The sequence below is a fragment of the Trachypithecus francoisi genome, unplaced genomic scaffold (assembly GCF_009764315.1).
Source record: "Trachypithecus francoisi isolate TF-2019V2 unplaced genomic scaffold, Tfra_2.0 Lachesis_group2, whole genome shotgun sequence".
Lineage (NCBI taxonomy): Eukaryota > Metazoa > Chordata > Mammalia > Primates > Cercopithecidae > Trachypithecus > Trachypithecus francoisi.
Genome location: NW_022681465.1, coordinates 505,236 through 523,863, shown reverse-complemented (window position 1 = coordinate 523,863; position 18,628 = coordinate 505,236). Strand labels below are relative to the sequence as shown.

Sequence of the window (18,628 nt, the reverse complement as noted above, 5' to 3'; positions counted from 1 at the left end):
AGGCCAAGTGCAGGTGGGCAGTTGGGGAGATCTCATCTGGAGCACAGATGCAGCCCAGCCCCCCCCCACCCCTCCACACACACAGCACACACCTGCCCAGCGTTAAGAGACTGGGGGCTTTTTCCAGGAATCCACGCCCCCTCCCCCTCACCCCTCAACACACCAAGCAGGGATTTGAGCAGGTAGCAGATCCCAAGAGACCAAAACAGAGAAAAGAGGTGCAGAACTGTGTGGAACGAGCAGCGTCGAGGCCGGCGTTCTGAGAGCAGAGGCTGCAGCCCCGAAACCAGACGCATCACTGTGGAAGGGAAGCGTCCAGAGAATGAGGCTGGGGCTCAGGAGTGTCAACCCAGGGGGCCCGGCGCTGCACAGCGAGGCAGGGAGGGGGCCGGGCAGCACTGGCAGTGGACCGAGGTGAGCAGGGGGATGCACTGGGTGGCCACGTGCTGCAGGCCACGTGCGGAGACAGCGTGGCTAAATCATTAATGATGGAAATGCGCAACCTGCTACACCAAATTGGATTTCTTTACCCAAACAGAGCAGTTTTACGAAATTTAGCCTCTTGAACAGAGGGTGAGAGTCCCTCTGGCTTTTCACAAGCAGAGCTGTGCACGCTGGGCTGGACAATGTCCCAGAAGGTGCCCAGGACCCTGGGAGGTCCCAGACGAGCCAGCACATCTGACGCAGTGACTATCTGTAGGACCAGGGCATGGGGCCTGGTTCTCGGACCTGTTTGATTTGAAAAGCTGAAGGCAGACCACAGGTCTAACATTCCCTTTATTGCTTACGTCACATATACCAATGAATACAATAAACTCCTTTTTAAAAAAGTAAGGCACATGAAAAGCCTTTTGTGCAAGTTCTGTATTATTTTAAAATTCCTACTGGCTAATAAAAGCATTTCCACTATAGAACCAGAGACATCTAGAAAAGCACATGATAGATTTTTTTGCAAGCAGAATGCCTCAAACATTATTACATTTACCTCATGGCACAATGAGACAGTCACCAAATCCAATGTCTGCATCATAATGATGCAGCTACTGTTACAGTTGGAAAACATTCATCACCTTATCCACATATGTACAGCTGGGTCCCCACATGGTAAAATCTCCAGGAAGAACAGCAGCTCACTGCATCTGGGCCCCACTCCCTCACAGGCAGGAGCTTTGGCGTCTCGGCTCTTGCCATGTGGTGCTGCTCTTCACGAGAGGCCAGGGTCATACGATACTGAAGACCATGGACAGGTACTGTTCGTACGACACCTGAATCCAGCCATCCTGATCCGTGTCATAACGTCTGAATATATCCGTCAACCTCTGGGGAGAAAACAGGCATTTAAATCTCAATAGTAAACAGAAGGAGCAAGGTGCACTGGGACAAAGGCATTTAGGAACCCAATTTCAGAAGCGCACACGTCATCTCCTGAGGGGCACAGGTGGGGCTGGAGCTGTTCACACGGACAGTGGGAGTGGGAAGAACACAGGGCTGCAGGGCTGGCTCCACTACGTCCAGCCCTGGCGGAGCCCGTGACCGAGCCCCTGATCCCAGGCCCTGGTCTCCTGAGTCTCCTGGGGGCCTGGGCCCTTCCTTCGCCCCGAAGACCGTCCCGTGGAGGCCCTCCACCCAGTGGCTCGCCTGCTGTGGGGCCACCTGGGCCATGTGGAGCTCAGGACACAGCGGGGGATCTTGTGACATCACGAGGGCTTCAGGCTCCTTCACAGCCCCGCCCACCCCTCCTTCACAGCCGAGGGTCCAGGCCAGGTCAGCGGCAGAGACAGGGTGACCGCCTACACCCTCCTAACAGGGATGGTTAAGTAAGTGCCACTTCTAGATGATGGACTTGGGGCAGCCGTAAAATATCAGGAAGATTCAGGCCAGCATGGTAACTCTCGTCTGTGATCCCAGCACTCTGGGAGGCCAAGGCGTGAGGATCGCTTGAGCCTGGGGGTTGAGGCTGCAGTGAGCCGTGTTCACATCACCACACTCAGGCCTGGGTGATAGACAGCAAGGGTCTCTCAAAAAAAAAAAAAAAGAAGAAGAAAGAAGAAGGAAGAAGAAAGAAGAAGGAAGAAGAAAGAAGAAGAAGAAAGAAGAAGAAGAAAATGTGACAAGGGAAGAAGAAACTCGCATATCAGAACGTGGACAGGGTGTGATGACTCTCGCCTGTGATCCCAGCTACACAGGAGGCCAAGGTGGAAGGATCGCTTGAGACTTGGGGTCGAGGCTGCAGTGGGCTGTGTTTACACCACCACATTCCAGCTGGAGTGACAGAGCGAGACTCCATCTCAAAGGAAAAAAAAAAAAAAAACCACCCTGCAGGAACGCCACAGGCTCCTGGACTTGGCAGCAGCTACGGCCTCACCAAACTCCACAAACACCTGCAATGGATGATGCTGCCTTAAAGAATAATGGGTAATTTTTCTTTCTTTCTATTTTGAATACTTTGTGTTTTTCTAGGGTTTCTAAAAGTGTTCATATTATTTGTTAAAAAATAATTTTCGAAAAGCCTTTATCCTTTTGGAAAAAGCAGATGAATCAAAACGTTTTTGAGGGAATTTTAACTTGTGGTCTGCAGCTTTCTTTTCTTTCCCGTTCCCCATCTGTCTAGTGTTTAGGGTCACTCTCCAAGGGTGGGGACAGCATGGGAACTGGCTGTCAGGTCCTCCCCACGCGGTCTGGAGCCAGGCCTTGGGGAGGCAGCACCCCCCAGGAGGAGCTACGCTTGCTGCAGATGTGCCTTGGAAGGCGCCGGAGAGGTCACTATGAGGCCGCCAGTGTTACTCCAGCTACCGAAAGCTCAGACAAGATCAACGTTAACTTATAGAACATAGTCTCAAATGAAGATCTGAATCCTACAGCAATTCAGTCACGGTACATAACGAGATTTTACACTGCATCTTTTCCTTTTTTTTTTTTTGAGACAGTGTCTGGCTCTGTCACCCAGGCTGGAGTGCAGTGGTGTGATCTTGGCTCACTGCAACCTTCACCTCTTAGGGTCGAGTGATTCTCCTGCCTCAGCCTCCTGAGTAGCTGGGATTACAGGCATGTGACACCAGGCCCGGCCTACACTTTTTTGAAAGTGTTCAGAGAACACTGTAAAAGTGTCATCCAACCTGGCAGGAACCCCAAGAGGCAAGGGCAGGAAAGGCTCCCCCACTGTAGAGTTTTGAGGCTTCCATGTTCACAGACCTCGTTCTCCAACAAATCCCTGAAGAGCAGGGACTGATGGATCCATACATCAGAGGAAACTCACTTTTACAGATATAGCATTTTAATTGTTACATAGAATAAACAATTTGGGAACGTTTTCCAAATTTCCCCATTATTTCTAAAAACCCCATGCTGTTCCTATCTCTCACGGAATTGTGAGGCCACCAAGGCAGGACCTTGAGGAACCTGGGTAGAGACCGGGATCTCCACCTGCACACAGCAGCAGGGGTCTGTGTGGAGCTCCCAGGCGGGTCCCCTGAGCCCTGCTCTCCATCTCCGTGGCTCTCAAAGACAGCCCAGCAGGGGAGACGTCACCAAAGAGCTTGCCTTGCAGGTCAGGCTGCATTACAAGCTCCTGCAGATACTGGTGTGCACAGGAAGAGCTCGGAGACCCCACCGAGGGCAGCCCGAGTGCCCACAGGCTCCACAGCTGACCTCACACACACAAAGACGGCAGAACACAGTGATGACCACAACAGAAAACGTGCCCGTTTTCTCAGAATACAAGTTTTTGCAAAACATACACCATCGTTGGCCAGGCACAGGGGCCCATGCCTGTAATCCTAGCACTTTGGGAGGCTAAGGCAGGCGGATCACCTGAGGTCAGGAGTTTGAGATCAGCCTGGCCAACATGGCGAAACCCCATCTCTACTAAAAATACAAAAATTAGCTGGGTGTCACCTGTAATCCCAGCTACCGGGGAGGCTGAGGCAGGAGAATCGCTTGAACCCGGGAGGCAGAGGTGAGAGTGAGCTGGGATCGTGCCACTGCACTCTAGCCTGGGTGACAGAGCGAGACTCGGTCTCAAAAAAAAAAAAAATTCAAAACACCAGAACATACATGTAACTAACCCATCGGATACTGCAAAAATAGCGTCTTCCAGATGGGCTGCTCTATGCTATTTCCAAGGGGAGGAAAACATGTTTGTCTACACTTCCACTAACCAGCGACTTCTCCAAAGATGAGACTCCCTCTTACAAGCTCCAAAAACTAATTCTACCTAAGCCTGACTCCTTGGATTGAAGGTCAGGTGCATCACGCTGGCATGCAAACCCCTCCCACCGCCAGCACAAGCCCAGGCAAAGCCACTCCGTCACCTGCAGGACGATGCAGCCCTGGATGAAGTCGTCGAAGGCGATCTGCCCCCGTCCCTGCCTGTCGAACTTTCGAATGAGGATGTCGTGGAACTGGTCAGAGAGCCGGTAGCCTTGAAGAGTGAAAGTCGGAGTCAGAGAGGGCTGGGAGAGACAGGAGGTATGTGCCAACACCCACCCCTCCCTCCCAAGGCCCACAGCCTCTAACACACACAACGCAAGGCTGGGTGCGCACAGAAGTGCAAATTCACTCAAAGGCACTCAGAACTGAGACGCTTCCCGAACACGTCGTTCTGTAATGAGCTCACATCTGCAGTGCATGGAGCGACCCCTGGAGACCATGACCCTGGAAGGAGGAGCGGGTGGGACGTTGCCATTAGTCACTCTCGTGAATGAACTACTCACCCCAGGGAAGCACTCACCAACCACCACCCCATAGGACGGCCACACTCAGTTTCGTGAACCCAGTGGAGTTACTTTCAAAGTCCTTATTGATTTTGTTATGTTTATTAACCTAGATAAGAAAATTCTGAATGATTCGCTGCCCTGGGTTGCTTGTCACCAGACAATGCTTTGAAAACTAAAATTTCACAGAAGGTTTCCAGTTATACAAAGTGTCAATGTCAAGAAATGGGAGTGTCTGGGGGATGTGCCCCACCTGCCATGAGGGACTGATGGGCACAGTGGCAGGGTGACCTCGGAAAGGTCCAAGTCACTGCAGGGCCACCAAGGGCTAGGATTTCGTTTCCAGTTCACCGAACCTGTCCTGAAAAAGGCCTCCCACAGGGAGAGGGCTCTGAAGACATGTGGAGGCAGCAGGGGTGTTCGGGCACTTTGGAGAGCATGCCCCGCCTGCCTCCTTCCCTTCCCTCCCTCGAAATCCCACTGCCTTCGTGACTGCGGCACCCTTACTGACTCAGGAGGCAAGATCCAGGTGCCGATCTGTTTTTACTGGTTTTCAGTCCTGCTGGAACCTCTGCAGGGATGTGTGCACCTACTGTCTGAATCTCACAGTTAATCACCTGCACAAACAGCCACTTCACAGATAAAGAGTCAAGCACACACACATGAACACAGTGCCTTCCAGAGTGATCACGGCATTCTGCCATTTAAGTTCAGGGGTCCCTAAATGTGCAACAGCGGAGTTGCTTTGGACCCTCCTTCCCTGCAAGCTGAGAAGACAGGACCTCCCGTTACATTCAGAAAGAGATGGCAGAGTTGTGAACAGCTGCCACTTCTTCTGGTCCCTACATTCCCACCTCCTCACTCCCTGCCCCTGCACCGGGGCTGAGCCCGGCCTGCTGAGAACACAGCCTGGGACACGGCCACAGGGACACTCCTGTCTGGGAATGCACAGGGGACAGAGGCCATCACTGGTGTACATGGGTGACAGAGGCCATCACTGGGGTTCAAGGGGGACAGAGGCCATCACTGGGGTGCACAGGGGACAGAGGTCATTACTGGTCTCCTGCCAAGGCTGGGGAAGGACAGCAGAGATGCTGACAGAGGCACAGGAATTCCAGTCTGCACAGACATCAGGAGCAACCCTGCTGCCTCTGGAATTAACTTCCAGCGTCCTTGGTCATCAGTAACAGTGAAGGGAAAACTAAGGCAAAGTCAGACTAGTAAAATGAGAGAGGAACAAACGAACTACAAGAAGAATGTTTATTTGAGAAGCCAAAACCCAACTGCAACTGCTTCTGAGTTTCTGTTAATGAAAGTCAGCCCATGTGAGACGACCAGCACTCTTGGGCCCGCCCCCGACACACCCGTTTCCAAGGTCAATCTCCTCTTTCGGACTCTCTGAAATGTTGTGAATGAGCCAAGCAGAGCCGTGACCTCCTTGGAAATCTCATCCATTCCACCTCCAAGGAAAAACAAGCTGCCTCCACTCAACAGGATGAGGCTCCCTTGGGCTCTCCCCAGCTCGGGGGGGCCTGGTACAGTGGCAAAGGGCCACGGCGGAGGAACTGTTCTCTGCCCAACTGCCTTTCTCAGACACCCACTGCCCACCAGAGGGGAGAATCTCACTGGCTGTTTACAGCAACCGAATGGCACGTGCTGAGTCAGCCGGCCCGGTGCCGGGTGATGGGTGCCCGAGTGAAGGACGCCTTCCTCACCTTCTCACTTCTGGTCTCTGAGCGTGGCACACAGTTGATGTTAACAACAAAGGCTTAAAAAAACGAATGGGTGGATTATAAAATCCACCACATGTCCCCATCGGAGACACCTGGGGAGAAATCTCGCAGGCTCCACCACCCTGTGATTCCCTCGTGCCGGCCGCTGAGCTCCAGTGCGGCCTCCCTGCTTTGCCTGAGAGCAGAACACTTGTTCGTAAGGGCCAAGACAAAAGAAGAATTTTTGCTTCTGGGGCCAACTTCCTAACAATTAGTATAGGAAATCTTTTGAAATCATCAAAATACAAAAAGGATGACAATGCCCCTTTCCACGGAAGATGTGGGAGATGGCCCTGGACATCAAGAACCAAACGCAGAAGGAAACTTGCTAGGGTAACCAGAGAAAACGCTGTGATGGGATACCGCACCCCAGGAAAAGCCTGGAAGTCAGGAAGGGTTCTGCCACTGCGCAACACAAGGAGGCCTGCCCGCCCCGGGGCACGAGGAAGGTTGTGTGACCAGCCGTGCCTCCCACCACAGCGAAGCACAGTTTTCTGGGAAGTCCTTAGCCAGACCAGGACGAAGAGGCCCTCAGAGAGCAGGGAGCACCATCCGTAGCAACTTCCACTGCGCATTCTGAGGACCGGTGCTCACCGGCACGAGGCAAAGGGAGCTCCGGGGCCTGACAAGGTTAGGAAAAGATGTCTGGCACCAGAGGTTGCTTGTCTGAAAATAACTCCAGGCTGGTCCCGAAGTCCATGTGGTCCTGGCCGCACTTGGCAGCACTGGCCTCCCTGGCCCCAGGACTGCGCTCTGTGGAGGGTGGCATCCTTCCCTCCCAGCCCTTCTGTACCTGCCCCAGGGAAGAGGAGGCGGCCAGGGTTCCCTCCACTTCCCCCACCCAAGGACACAGCAAGGTCAGCTGCATTCCAAGTGCCAATTCAGAGCCATCCAGCCCAACCTGGCTCGCAGCTGGTCAGCTCGGAACTGCTTCTTGAGACCCAGTGTCCACAGCCAGCTCTGTGGACAAGCTTGTAAGGTGAGAAAGAAGAGAGAAAGAAAGGCAGCCATAAAGTGCATGCTGGGAGGAAACACGAGGCGAGACGGCCTGCTTAGGTGAGTGAGACTCCAGTTATCTCAGAGGCACTCAAGTAGAATCGAACTTTCCTCACTGTTTCTAAGGAGCCTTTTAAGTACATCACGGAAGTGGCTTCACACCAGGGGCCAGATGAAATCTGCCTGGAGTAGAATCTTGGTGCAGCCACCAAGAGCCTCAGGCTGGCCCCAAACATGTCCGTGGTTCCTCTGTAAATAAAACCCCTGCTTCCTCTCAGACCTGAGACTAGCACAGGAAGCCCCGTGGACAGGCCCTATGGATGCACTCTGGACAGGCTCTGTCAACACTCCTAGACCCACGGCACACTGTCACACGTGCGTGCACACGCGTTGGGCACACACATGCACACAGTACGCACCTGCGGAACACACTTGAGAATGATCACGTGCTCCGCCTCTCTGATGCTGTTCTGAGGTGCACGGCACACGTGTGCGCACACACACGCCGAGACGCCGAGCACACTTGAGAATGGGCACGCATTCTGCCTAACGCTCCTTCTGAGGCGCACGGTTTGGACCTGGTGACTGACAGCTGTTTCTTAGGTTGACTGTCACCTTTTCAACATGTTTTGATCTATCATGAAATATAAGCTGCCCTGCCCCACGGTATTTTCACGGATCCACTTTTAAATGATTTCAAAAGCCACATTCTCAGTTTTGCTCGTATCATCATTCCACTTCACAAAAGATGAACGGCTTGCATAGCCCTTATCTCATTTTGGATATAAAACTGCATAAACGTATCCGTGTCAAGGATCGCCTTCCGACATGAGCAATATCAAATATGAACCTGCATGATGTCAACAAAAACTTTACACAGCCTGGTTAGACAATCAGTGAAGTTCAACAAGGTTGAAAAAACCTCAACGGCTGCTAGGTTCCAAAATGAAACATGCTACACAAGCCAGGATGAGTGAGTTACCGAAACCTGAAAGGGCCTGCTTCAGCTCATTCTTGTCGATCATCCCGGAGTTGTCCCGGTCGTACGTGCGGAAGACGTTCTGCCAGTCCGTGATGTACTTCCACACACCCGTGAACTCGCTGAAGTTCACGCCGGCCTTGTTCTCACGGTCAAACATGGCTGAGACAGAGAGGAACAGTCAAGCAACAAAAGATCAGTCGCAGCAAACTCACTCGAGGCTTCCCACCAGACCTCAGCCCTCAGAGCCTGGCGGGGCCCCACTGCTGATCACGAACCAGGGGCTGGGCAATGCATGTCTGTCTGTGAATAGGGGCGAAATCCCTAAAAGTCTTGTCACGTTCACCCTGGGTGGGGGTGTGAGGGACTGTCCCCCAGCCCTGGCCCCCTAAGTCCCATGAGAAGGTGTGCTTGCAGCTGTGAGGCAGGCCGTGCAATGGGATATGTGAGGAAATCTGGCCGCAGCCAGGACGGAAAGAAGAGCAGAGCTTCATACTCAGCTTTCGAGGCGCACGGAGGGTGAGTGGCCCCAGCTCCTCTGGCTCCTGGGTCTCGGCCTAGAACACGAATCTAATTCCCCAGAGCTGACCCTCCAACCCTCCAGGACCCACGGCACTGGTGGAGGCTCGGAACAGCCCTGTCAGGAAAATCTGCTTTAATTAGAAACAGACCCTCGCCTACGTCCTATTTGCTTTCAGTCTAACTCCAGGTCCAAATACAAAAGAATCTACAACTACCTTTACATGTAGTCGCAATATGGTTAAAAACCATAGAAAAATTCAATCCGAATTACTGCTGCAGAGAAAACGATAAATCACGTGGTCTCTTTTCAAGAACAGAGGTTAATATAGGACTGCAATGCGACTACTCCTGGTTTGATTGGAAACATGTTACAATTGAATGAAAATCCACAGGATAAAAAATCATGTGAGAAACAGCATCAATGCTTCCTCCCAACAGTCCACAACCCCGTGTGCAACCAGGGGCTGTTTTTCACAAGACCGTTCCATGACGTGCACGGTGTGTGTGGACGATGCTGGTGCGTGCAGGACCCACTGTGCACCAGACACCAACAGGGAAGGGTGCTGGGTGAGCTGCACACCAGGGTGAGGGTTCCGCAGAGGAGTGGCTCCCAGGCCCTTCCTCTCTGAGGGGGAGGTAGCTCCCCATCTCTCAACACCTTTTCTAGCACTAAAGGCTGCCACTACTATGCTTGCAAGTTTTCTCTCCTTCCATCAGTGTGACGTGGCGACATTTGCATGACCAGCAGGGCACAACCATCTGGAAAAGCCCCCCAGCTACACCAGCACTAGGACTCAGACACCTTACCACACATGGGCTTTGCAAGGAACTCAGGGAATCCTCACGAGACTAAAACGCATGCATGGATGGGAGATGAAGGAACGAGCCCCAAGCTGCTCTGGGAAACCTCGAGACACATTGCCGTGGTCCCTGTGAGGCAGAACTGAACCTGGGATTCCATATTAAAGAGGCGTGAAGGGGGCCGCACCTCCCAGCAAAGGAACCTTCCAGAAATCAAGTGGGGCAGGGATGGAAACATGACTCTCCTGAACACCTGCCTGCCCCTGGAGCTGCAGCTCCCACCCCAGCTACCGTCTGGGCACGGGGGTGCACACCTGTAATCCCCACTCTTTGGGAGGCTGAGGCAGGACGATTGCTTGAGCCCAGGAATTCCAGACCAGACCTGGGCAACACAGGGAGACCCTATCTCTTAAAAGAAACAAGCAAAAACCCGGCTACCTGTACAGCTGGGGAGACCCTGGACCCAAAGAAATGATGCAGACCCTCACATTAAGGCTACACATGAACCCACAAAACAAACAAAAATTACAGAAACATCAAGGAAGTTGGTTACTCTGTGTGGGCTTGAGCAGGAAAAACAATCGGCTGTAGACCACCCTCCCAAGGACTTCAAACACACTGTCAAGTAACTCCACATCACAAATATCTAGCACTTTTCAATAAAAACATGTTCTTAAAACTGAAGACTATCATATGAAATATTTGAATAAAGGATGGAATCACAAAAATAAATAAGCAATGTCTATCAAAAACACCCAGATAAGATGTCAAAGTAACTAATAATTTAGAAATTTTAAATATATGTCATCTTTAGAATTAGAAACTGAAAGGACAGGTTAAACAGTACATTAACAATAATCAGAATAGAGAATAAAGCAAACATACACGGAGAGACATGAAAAGGTAGAGACGGGGGGAGAGGGATGAAAGGGCCTACGCTCATCTAAGTGGAATTCCAGAAGGGAGGAAAGTGATACGGACCCACAGACAAAGGAAACACAAGCGGGTACCCAAGCAGGTCCGTCTGCCGATACTTACATATGATCGACCTGACAGTCACTGGATTAAAGGGAGTCCACGTGCCTGAAAACAAACAACAGGAGTTAAAGTAAAAGGAAAATCTTTCTGGGACACTGAGTTCCTGATCTACAGCTGGAGGCCCCGGGAAAGGCAGTAGAGGCTCTAGGGTAGTGGTTTTCTAGACACTCCAGGTGACGTGTCAGCTGCCATGACTCCTGGGAGGAGCCAAAGCACTGCCTGGTGGGGTCACACCCTGCTGAGTGCGGGAGTCCTCCGTGGCCTGCCAGACCTCCATGGCCGTCCACAGTCATCGTGGCTGGACGCGCACTCTTATTTAACAGATAACCGAGAAATGGTTCTGTATCATTTTACACACGGAATTTTTCAAGGATGCAGCCACCAGCCAAGTTAAGAAGTTCGCACGTACTTTTGTTAGAGAACTTCACAAATTCCCATTTCAGAAAATCCATCGTCAAGGCCACCACTGCCGGCAGACACCTGAGCACAGCTCGGTCGCTGTGGCATTCACACTAATTCTCCCGAAAGGTGCAAGTACCAGACCCCTCCTTCCGTTCTCCCTCAGCAACCACCCCAAAGCACGGTGAAGACATCCATCACCACACTGCAAACATTCCTGACAAATTACGGTCTGGGCTTTATACGATTTTCCTTGAAACTCAACAGGAAGGCTGTGCTATCCTTGGATTCATTGTAGAATCTGATACCCTTGAGCGCTCACAACCATTTGCCAACTATGAGGGTGAGATTCACTGATGACCTTCACACACAAGAGCCTATTTTCAGAGTGATCTGTACTTTCAATAACTTCCACACTCACTAAAAATGAACTAAAAACATATTGTTAATGTCAGGAAAGACCAGTGGCTCTCCTCCTACCCCATCTGTATTAGACACACATTTTTTTTTTTCTATACACAAAATTGCCACAGTCCTGGGCAGCACACAGAGACAGCCCCCGATCTCAGAGAACAATGTCAAGCTCCTGGTGGAGCACAGGCGGTGGGGTCTGCTGGCACGGTCCCTTAGGCCTCTACGAGTCATCACTCTGGGCTCATGGGGCTCCTCCTAGTGCCATGCCTGCTCTCACCTGAAGTGCGTCCCCTCCTAAGACACACATACCCTCCCTCCAGCTCCTTCCTTTCCTTCCTCAGGGAGCCTTCCACGGGGGTACCATGTTCTCCCAGCCCAGAAGTTAAATCCATTTACTCTGCCTGAACACCTCCCAACTTCCCCTTGGAAGATCCCACCCTCCAGCAGTTATGCAGGTGAGCCGTGCTCTTCCCGCAAAGACAGGTGCACCTGAACCCTGAACCCATGGCACACACACAGCAACACTCCACGAGCGTCTGTTAAGCTGAATAGAGTGATAATCTGCAGGAATACATTTCTGTAGGCTTTACAGGTAGCTGGAGGGAGAGTAGGCAGGTATATATAGAGAGAGGTATTTGGAAAGGTCAGAATTACTGGAAACTAGTATTACAAAAAACAAAGATAAGCTACAGAGAATCCACAAGGCAAAGAAAGAGGAAAACTCTAAACACCAAGGAGCATCCCTGCCTCACCCAAATCCATCTGGTCTTCCCCCATTCTTCACCGCTGTGTACAGGAACCTAGTGTCTGCACACGAGGGTGACCTGCTCTGACCCAGCGCTGACAAGAAGCCCCAGGAACCAAAGCCCCTGGAAGCCTCCTGGGCAGTCAATCCTCTGTCTTCGTGCCATAAGCTTCTTCTCTGTCTTCTGCGTCCGGGGCCCTGGACTGTGTGGACCTGGATGAGACCTAAGTCCTCAAGTGAAGGCTGCACTGTGAGGTGTCCTGATCATAAGTAGAAGCTTCCCTGGGCCATCTCAGCAAATAACACGGCCAAACAAGTTTTAAACCAAAGCAACACAGGTTAAAACAAGCAAGATGTCAACCCTGCAGCGCAGGCATGGGGAAGCTCAGGTGCCGTCTGGATGGGCACATGGAGAGTGCAGAGATGGTGCATTCCTGAGAGCTGGGGTCCAGGAGGAACCAGACAGCTGTACTGGGGTCTTCTGGAGTATTCTAAGGACTGCCCAGGAGAGCAGAGGTTGCCCTGGGATCAATCAAGGATCAGAGAGAGGCAGCCGCTCCACTAGAAAGGGCTGCTGAGGGATGGACACTCCTGCTGTCTCCACTCGCCTTCCTTGCCAACCACAGCGGGGTCTGGCTTCTCCATAGAAACCAAGAGAGAACCACCACAAGGCCTAACTGCCCATAACAAGCTGAAGCATCGTGGCGCACAGACATTTCATGCCTCAGTTACATTAGGTGCTAGATATACCTGGGCATCTGCCTGAAAACCTAAGTAGATGTTGTGCTTGGCCCAAGGCGATGGAGTCATTTGTCACCAAATCCCAACCCTTCCCCTGAAGCCCTGCCAAGGTGAGTTTCTGGCGAAAGCAAGCATGAAAGACTGCATGGGGGTCCCTGAGACCACCCTCCAACTTGAAAGGGTACAGACGAAACCAGCCAGGGGAAAGGGCTGCTGGGGAAGCCAGGTGCTTCCAGAGCCCCTCCCAGCGGAGTCACACAGGGTGCACCGGATTCCTCCAGCAAGGAGCTGGGACGGCTAGTGCCGTGTGCGGACCAGGGAGGCTCTCCTGAACCTGGGGGTCAGTCAGGGAAGTTCCAGCCAACCACAGGGAAAGCAGGTGTTTGGCATCCATCACCTTGTTGGTCAACTACCCAGGCAAAGAAGTGCAACATGGCTCAAGTGTCTCTTATCAGCCAGAACACTGCAAGAGCTCAGTTCCCAGGAGCCAGCCAAGGGCCCTTCCTGGGAACGTGCAGGGTCTGAGCAATCCAGGCCTGTTGAGTTAACCCCTTCCCACATAGGCAGAACAAATCTGCTCTATCACCAGGGGCAACAAATACCATCACCCACATCCCTGGGCCCATGTGAGGGAAGGACAGTGATGGGACTAGACATGTGCTTCACAGGGCACTGTCCTGCTTCTGAGGTCTGATTTGTCTCAGTTCTTTTTAATATGGGATCTCCAAGAGAGCCTCAACTGTATTTGATTAAAAAAACAAAAAAATTACCGGCCGGACACGGTGGCTCACGCCTGTAATCGCAGCACTTTGGGAGGCTAAGGCAGGCAGATCATGAGGTCAGGAGTTTGAGACTAGCTTGACCAACATGGTGAAACCCCATCTCTACCAAAAATACAACAATTAGCTGGGCATGGTGGCGCGCACCTGTAATTCTCAGCTACTCAGGAGGCTGAGGCAGGAGAATCGCTTGAACCTGGGAGGTGGAGGTTGCAGCGAGCCAAGATCGCGCCATTGCACTCCAGCCTGGGTGACAGAGTAAGACTCCATCTTAAAGAAAGAAAAACCGGCCGGGCGCGGTGGCTCAAGCCTGTAATCCCAGCACTTTGGGAGGCCGAGACGGGTGGATCACGAGGTCAAGAGATCGAGACCATCCTGGCTAACACTGTGAAACCCCGTCTCTACTAAAAAATACAAAAAAAAAACTAGTCGGGCGAGGTGGCGGGCGCCTGTAGTCCCAGCTACTCGGGAGGCTGAGGCAGGAGAATGGCGTGAACCCGGGAGGCGGAGCGTGCAGTGAGCTGAGATCCGGCCACTGCACTCCAGCCCCGGCGACAGAGTGAGACTCCGTCTCAAAAAAAAAAAAAAGAAAGAAAAACCTTCAAAAGAATGTAAGAATTATTTCTCAAAGTACAGCTTTAAAAATGCCCCTTAAAAATACATCAATGTTATATTAAGCCAAACCCACTTCAGAAGCACAGAGACTTGAAAAAAGTTAATTTATTGTAATTCCAAGATGTTTTGGGAACAAGAAACAAGCACAGAACACGGGCTAGGGGGACAGTGGATGAAACCGATGGGCTGATCACGGTTCCAGGATGGTCTCGCCATGGAGGTGACAGGGTGAATGCTGCAGTGCAGGACTAGGGGTGCCACAGGAACAGGTGCTCCAGGAAGGGCGTCGTCCTGGAAGGATGAGAGTCCTGAGAACAGCTGGGTGGGAGCAGGGTCCGCCGGCTGCACGGGGGTGGGGAGGGTGCCATGAGGGCCTGAGAGCAGCGAGGCCAGGGAGGAACCCTAATCCCTCATCTGCACGAGATGTGGGGCCTGCCGGAGCCCCATGAACTTTGGAACAGAGCTGGGGAGAAGCATTTGCCAGGCCTCCCGTCCCCTCCTTCTGCCCACTGGGATTGCTCCTGAAGGAAGAAGAACCCATCAAGTCCTTGTAAATGTGCTGGGAGAGAACCCCTGACAGTGCCTGGTGCTCACTCCTGGGGAGCCACTGTCGCGGGTGAAGTTTCTGGTCAGGTCCATGGCACCTGGAAAATGTCGCGTTTAAGTGAAATGATCTTCAAAGCCCAAGAGGAAACGTTCCAGGCACCCCTCAGAGACCCTGGAGGCAGGAAAGACAGGGGGGCTACAAGGGTCCCCAGCTTCTCCAGCTCGACCTGTCCCTGGAAATTACTCCCTGAAATCGTGAGCAGAGCTGGATGCTGGGTCAGTTCTGTGATCTGTGGGACTCTACCCTTAATGGCTTCATTTATTTACATGGATCTAACCTTCTATTTATCTATGTAAAGAAATAAATTTGTCATTTGTTAGAGTCACCTAAGCATGAGATATCTTTTTAAGAATATTTTCCTAGCCATTAAAGAACATAAGCCGATTTTCTTTTTTCATTTCCCTATTGCTATGTGACAAAAGGTATATTCTATACTTTTTGTATTAAACGACTTCAAACTACTGATACTCTAGATGACTTCTACAGTCCTTGCCATATTCTGAATGAAGAATGTGAGCCCCAGGTTAGAAAGATCAGCAATTAAATCTCAGGCTGTGCGTCCACCAGGAGGCCTGGTGTTCTTTTCTTGCTGGCGGTTTGCGATTGGCTGAGAGGGAAGATCTCCTGCTGTGTTCTCACCACAGGCACAGGTGCAAGGAAGCCTCCAGGAGGTGCGGAATTCCTCGATTGCTTAATTTGGTGATGGGTGTTTGCTCAGGTCAAGCCTCAACAAAGTGCACATATTAAATGTGTGCGGCTCTTTGTATAGCAATTATACCTCAAAAAAGCTGAAACACTTTTACACTTGAAATAATTGGATTGATATTTCATCTAAAGGTATACAAAACTATCGCCTACATAGCTGATTTTTCCATGAGAGTCTCGTTTACAAGAGAAACACAATTATGAAGTCAGTGTCCTTTAATTTTAAAGGGTTAACGGAAGCCGCATGAGGTTCTGTTAGGTCAGCGCTTACTCTCCCCCATGTTTATTCCGTGGTAGATCTGCAGTGATTCAGGAAGATGAATTATCTTCAACACACAAAAGTTCAGCCCTCTGGCATATACGAATCCTGGTGTGGTTTTTACACAACGTTCTGCTGGGGCTGACAGGATCGGGATTCGTTCATGCTTCATTCATCCCGGAGGTCTGCGACTGCCCCACACAGTGCAGGCTGAGCCTCCAGCACCACACACTCCACCTCTCCGAGGCACTTGTGCGGATGCAGGTGAGACGCCCAGACCAGGAGGGTGTGTGTGGGGGATCGGGCTCCAGAGAGCCTGAGATGAGATTCAACCATGTGGACGGGCTGGTGGAGGTGGTGGCTCCTGGGCTGGGGAAGTGTAAAGAAGAATCCCGGTGACCCTGGCCCCGAAAAGCTGCCATGTACATTTAGTAGAAGACTGTCCATGAAAACAGACTCTCAGAAGCAAAGAGGGGCCTCAACGGGCCCCCCCACCCCCCGACCCATGTGCAATGCCAGGTCATAGTCTCTCCACCCCTGAAGGAAGCACCCTCCTCACCTCTCTGGTCCTCCTTCCTTTGCCTGGTTTGCGATTGTACACTCAATTCCTGCAGCCCCAAACAGTCTTTTTGATGTGGACTACTTTGAGCTCAACAGAACTGAATTAACTAGCAGTGTGTGTTTTTGCCGCTTCGTCCACTCACACACTGTCTGAGACCCATTCATGTCTCCGGAGGTCCCTCACTCACCTTGCGCTGGCTGACTCCCCCGAAGGACTTGCTGAGACATCCTCATCCATCTGCCGTGAACGAGCATTTGGATCTCTTCCCACTCGAGTTTGTGCGAACAGTGACACCAGGTGCATCTGAAATATGCCACATGCCCAGGTGCACGCGGGGCATGTGCAGCTCCCTGACCCCTCTGCGGCGGGATAGCAATGAGGCCCAGGGCGTAGCGGGGAGGTTTGGGTGTGGGACCAGGCTGGGGTTGGAAAGAGGACACTGGATTCTGGACTTTATCTGAGGGTCGAGCAGCAGGTGTCATGGCAGATCGGGTCTGGTGTTGAACTGACCTGATTATCCCAGAGAACTGATGTTCGTGGTTTCTCTGAATAACACAGAAATGGATCCTTGTGGTCTTGAAACTTGAGAATGTGACATGTGTCTTATTGGAGTTCCTTTCTCAGGAAACTGACCATCAGGCCTCCCGGGTAGTGTGAAGGAAAAGAGACTCACCAGATCACGGCATCTGGTCAGTGAGACACCAAACCCTTCACCCGTCATGAGTGCCTGATCAGCCACCTGCCTCCTCCTGACCAACTCCTCTTCTTCTCTCTCCCTAATTCCTGTTTTCCTTACACATAGTCACGTTTCTTCCCTGCTATATAGTCAGTCAGGAAAATGCATTTGAGGCTGACCTCCCATCTCCTGGCCTGCAGCTCCTGATGCACACCTTCTTCACTGGCAGTAACCATCGTCTCAGTGACTGGCTTTCTGTGTGCTGAGCAGTAGGATCTGGAACAAACCCCTGCATTTTGGGAACAGGGAGAGCAGCCTCAGCAGGTCTCCGGCCCCGAGTGCAGTCATGACCACCAAGTACCCACACTAGCCCATGGAGGTGAATGTGGACAAGAAGAAAAGGCTCCTGAGGACCCAGCCAGAATTCCTGCAACGTCATGGAGACTCACCGCCACCTGGCCCTTCCCCCCATTGCAGGGCAGCTGCAAGATTCAGCTCATTTGTCTTCTTTCCTGGACATGTTCAAATCTCCTTCAACACAACCTTGTGATCCTGAGATTCCATCAAGATGTGCATTTTTTTACTATATTGCTTTAATTTACTCTGCCAGCTATCTGGGGAAATGCAACCTCATCAGCAGAAATTATTTCTTCCCTGTCGCTTTTGAAATCTGTTATTTCCTACAGCCAGGTACTGAGCCCTTCAGTTGAGGTCTAAACCCTCCGCCCTCTCCCTCCGGGGTCGCCAAGCCGGTGGTTTGTTCCATGCTCCCAGGCAGATTGTGTCAACTCAAAGTCCAACACACTTATGAAATACTTTTTGTGTTTTTTTCTTAATTTTAGGAGTTTTTTAAAAATATGTTTTTGTTTCATGGAGGTGACACCCTCTGTATTTGACTTGTGGGCGTCTTCCTCCTTCAGTCTGCATGTACTGAAGCCAGTGTTTGCTGTACAGCCTCTCAGCCGCAGCCCACAGTGAGGTGCAGGTGCTCAGCCTTTGCCCCAGAGAGCACCTCCATTCGCCCCTCCACCCGTAGCCCCTCGAAACCACTGCCCTGCTCCCGGACACGGTAGCAGTCTTCTCCAAGGTGCCATGTGGCGGCATCCTTCGGCCTGTGCCCACCGAAACTAGCTTCCTTCCCCGGGCATGTGGCCTGGGAGACCTGGGGCATTTGGGGTGCATGTTTCCACTGCTGGTTGGTGCCCCTATGCAGAAGCATCCGCATTGGTTCACACCTTCTCCTGCTGATGGACATTTTGTTTTCTTCCAGTTATTGGCAATAAGCAATGAGGCCTAAACACTTGAG

General features: G+C 51.7%; 1 protein-coding gene across 3 annotated transcripts in view; it reads right to left on the bottom strand.

Moving 5' to 3' along the window:
- Positions 1 to 759: 759 nt before the first annotated feature.
- Positions 760 to 18,628, bottom strand: part of PDCD6 (programmed cell death 6) — a 36,784-nt gene continuing 18,915 nt past the window's right edge. For 2 of the 3 annotated variants that reach the window (XM_033178688.1, XM_033178691.1), the window contains 4 exons: positions 10,821 to 10,865; positions 8,463 to 8,621; positions 4,311 to 4,420; positions 760 to 1,319 (listed from right to left, as the gene is read on the bottom strand). In XM_033178688.1, coding sequence (XP_033034579.1) covers positions 1,221 to 1,319; positions 4,311 to 4,420; positions 8,463 to 8,621; positions 10,821 to 10,865 — 413 coding nt within the window. In that variant the 3' untranslated portion in view covers positions 760 to 1,220. The remainder of the gene's footprint in view (positions 1,320 to 4,310; positions 4,421 to 8,462; positions 8,622 to 10,820; positions 10,866 to 18,628) is intronic. The other variant, XM_033178690.1, reaches the window with a different exon arrangement.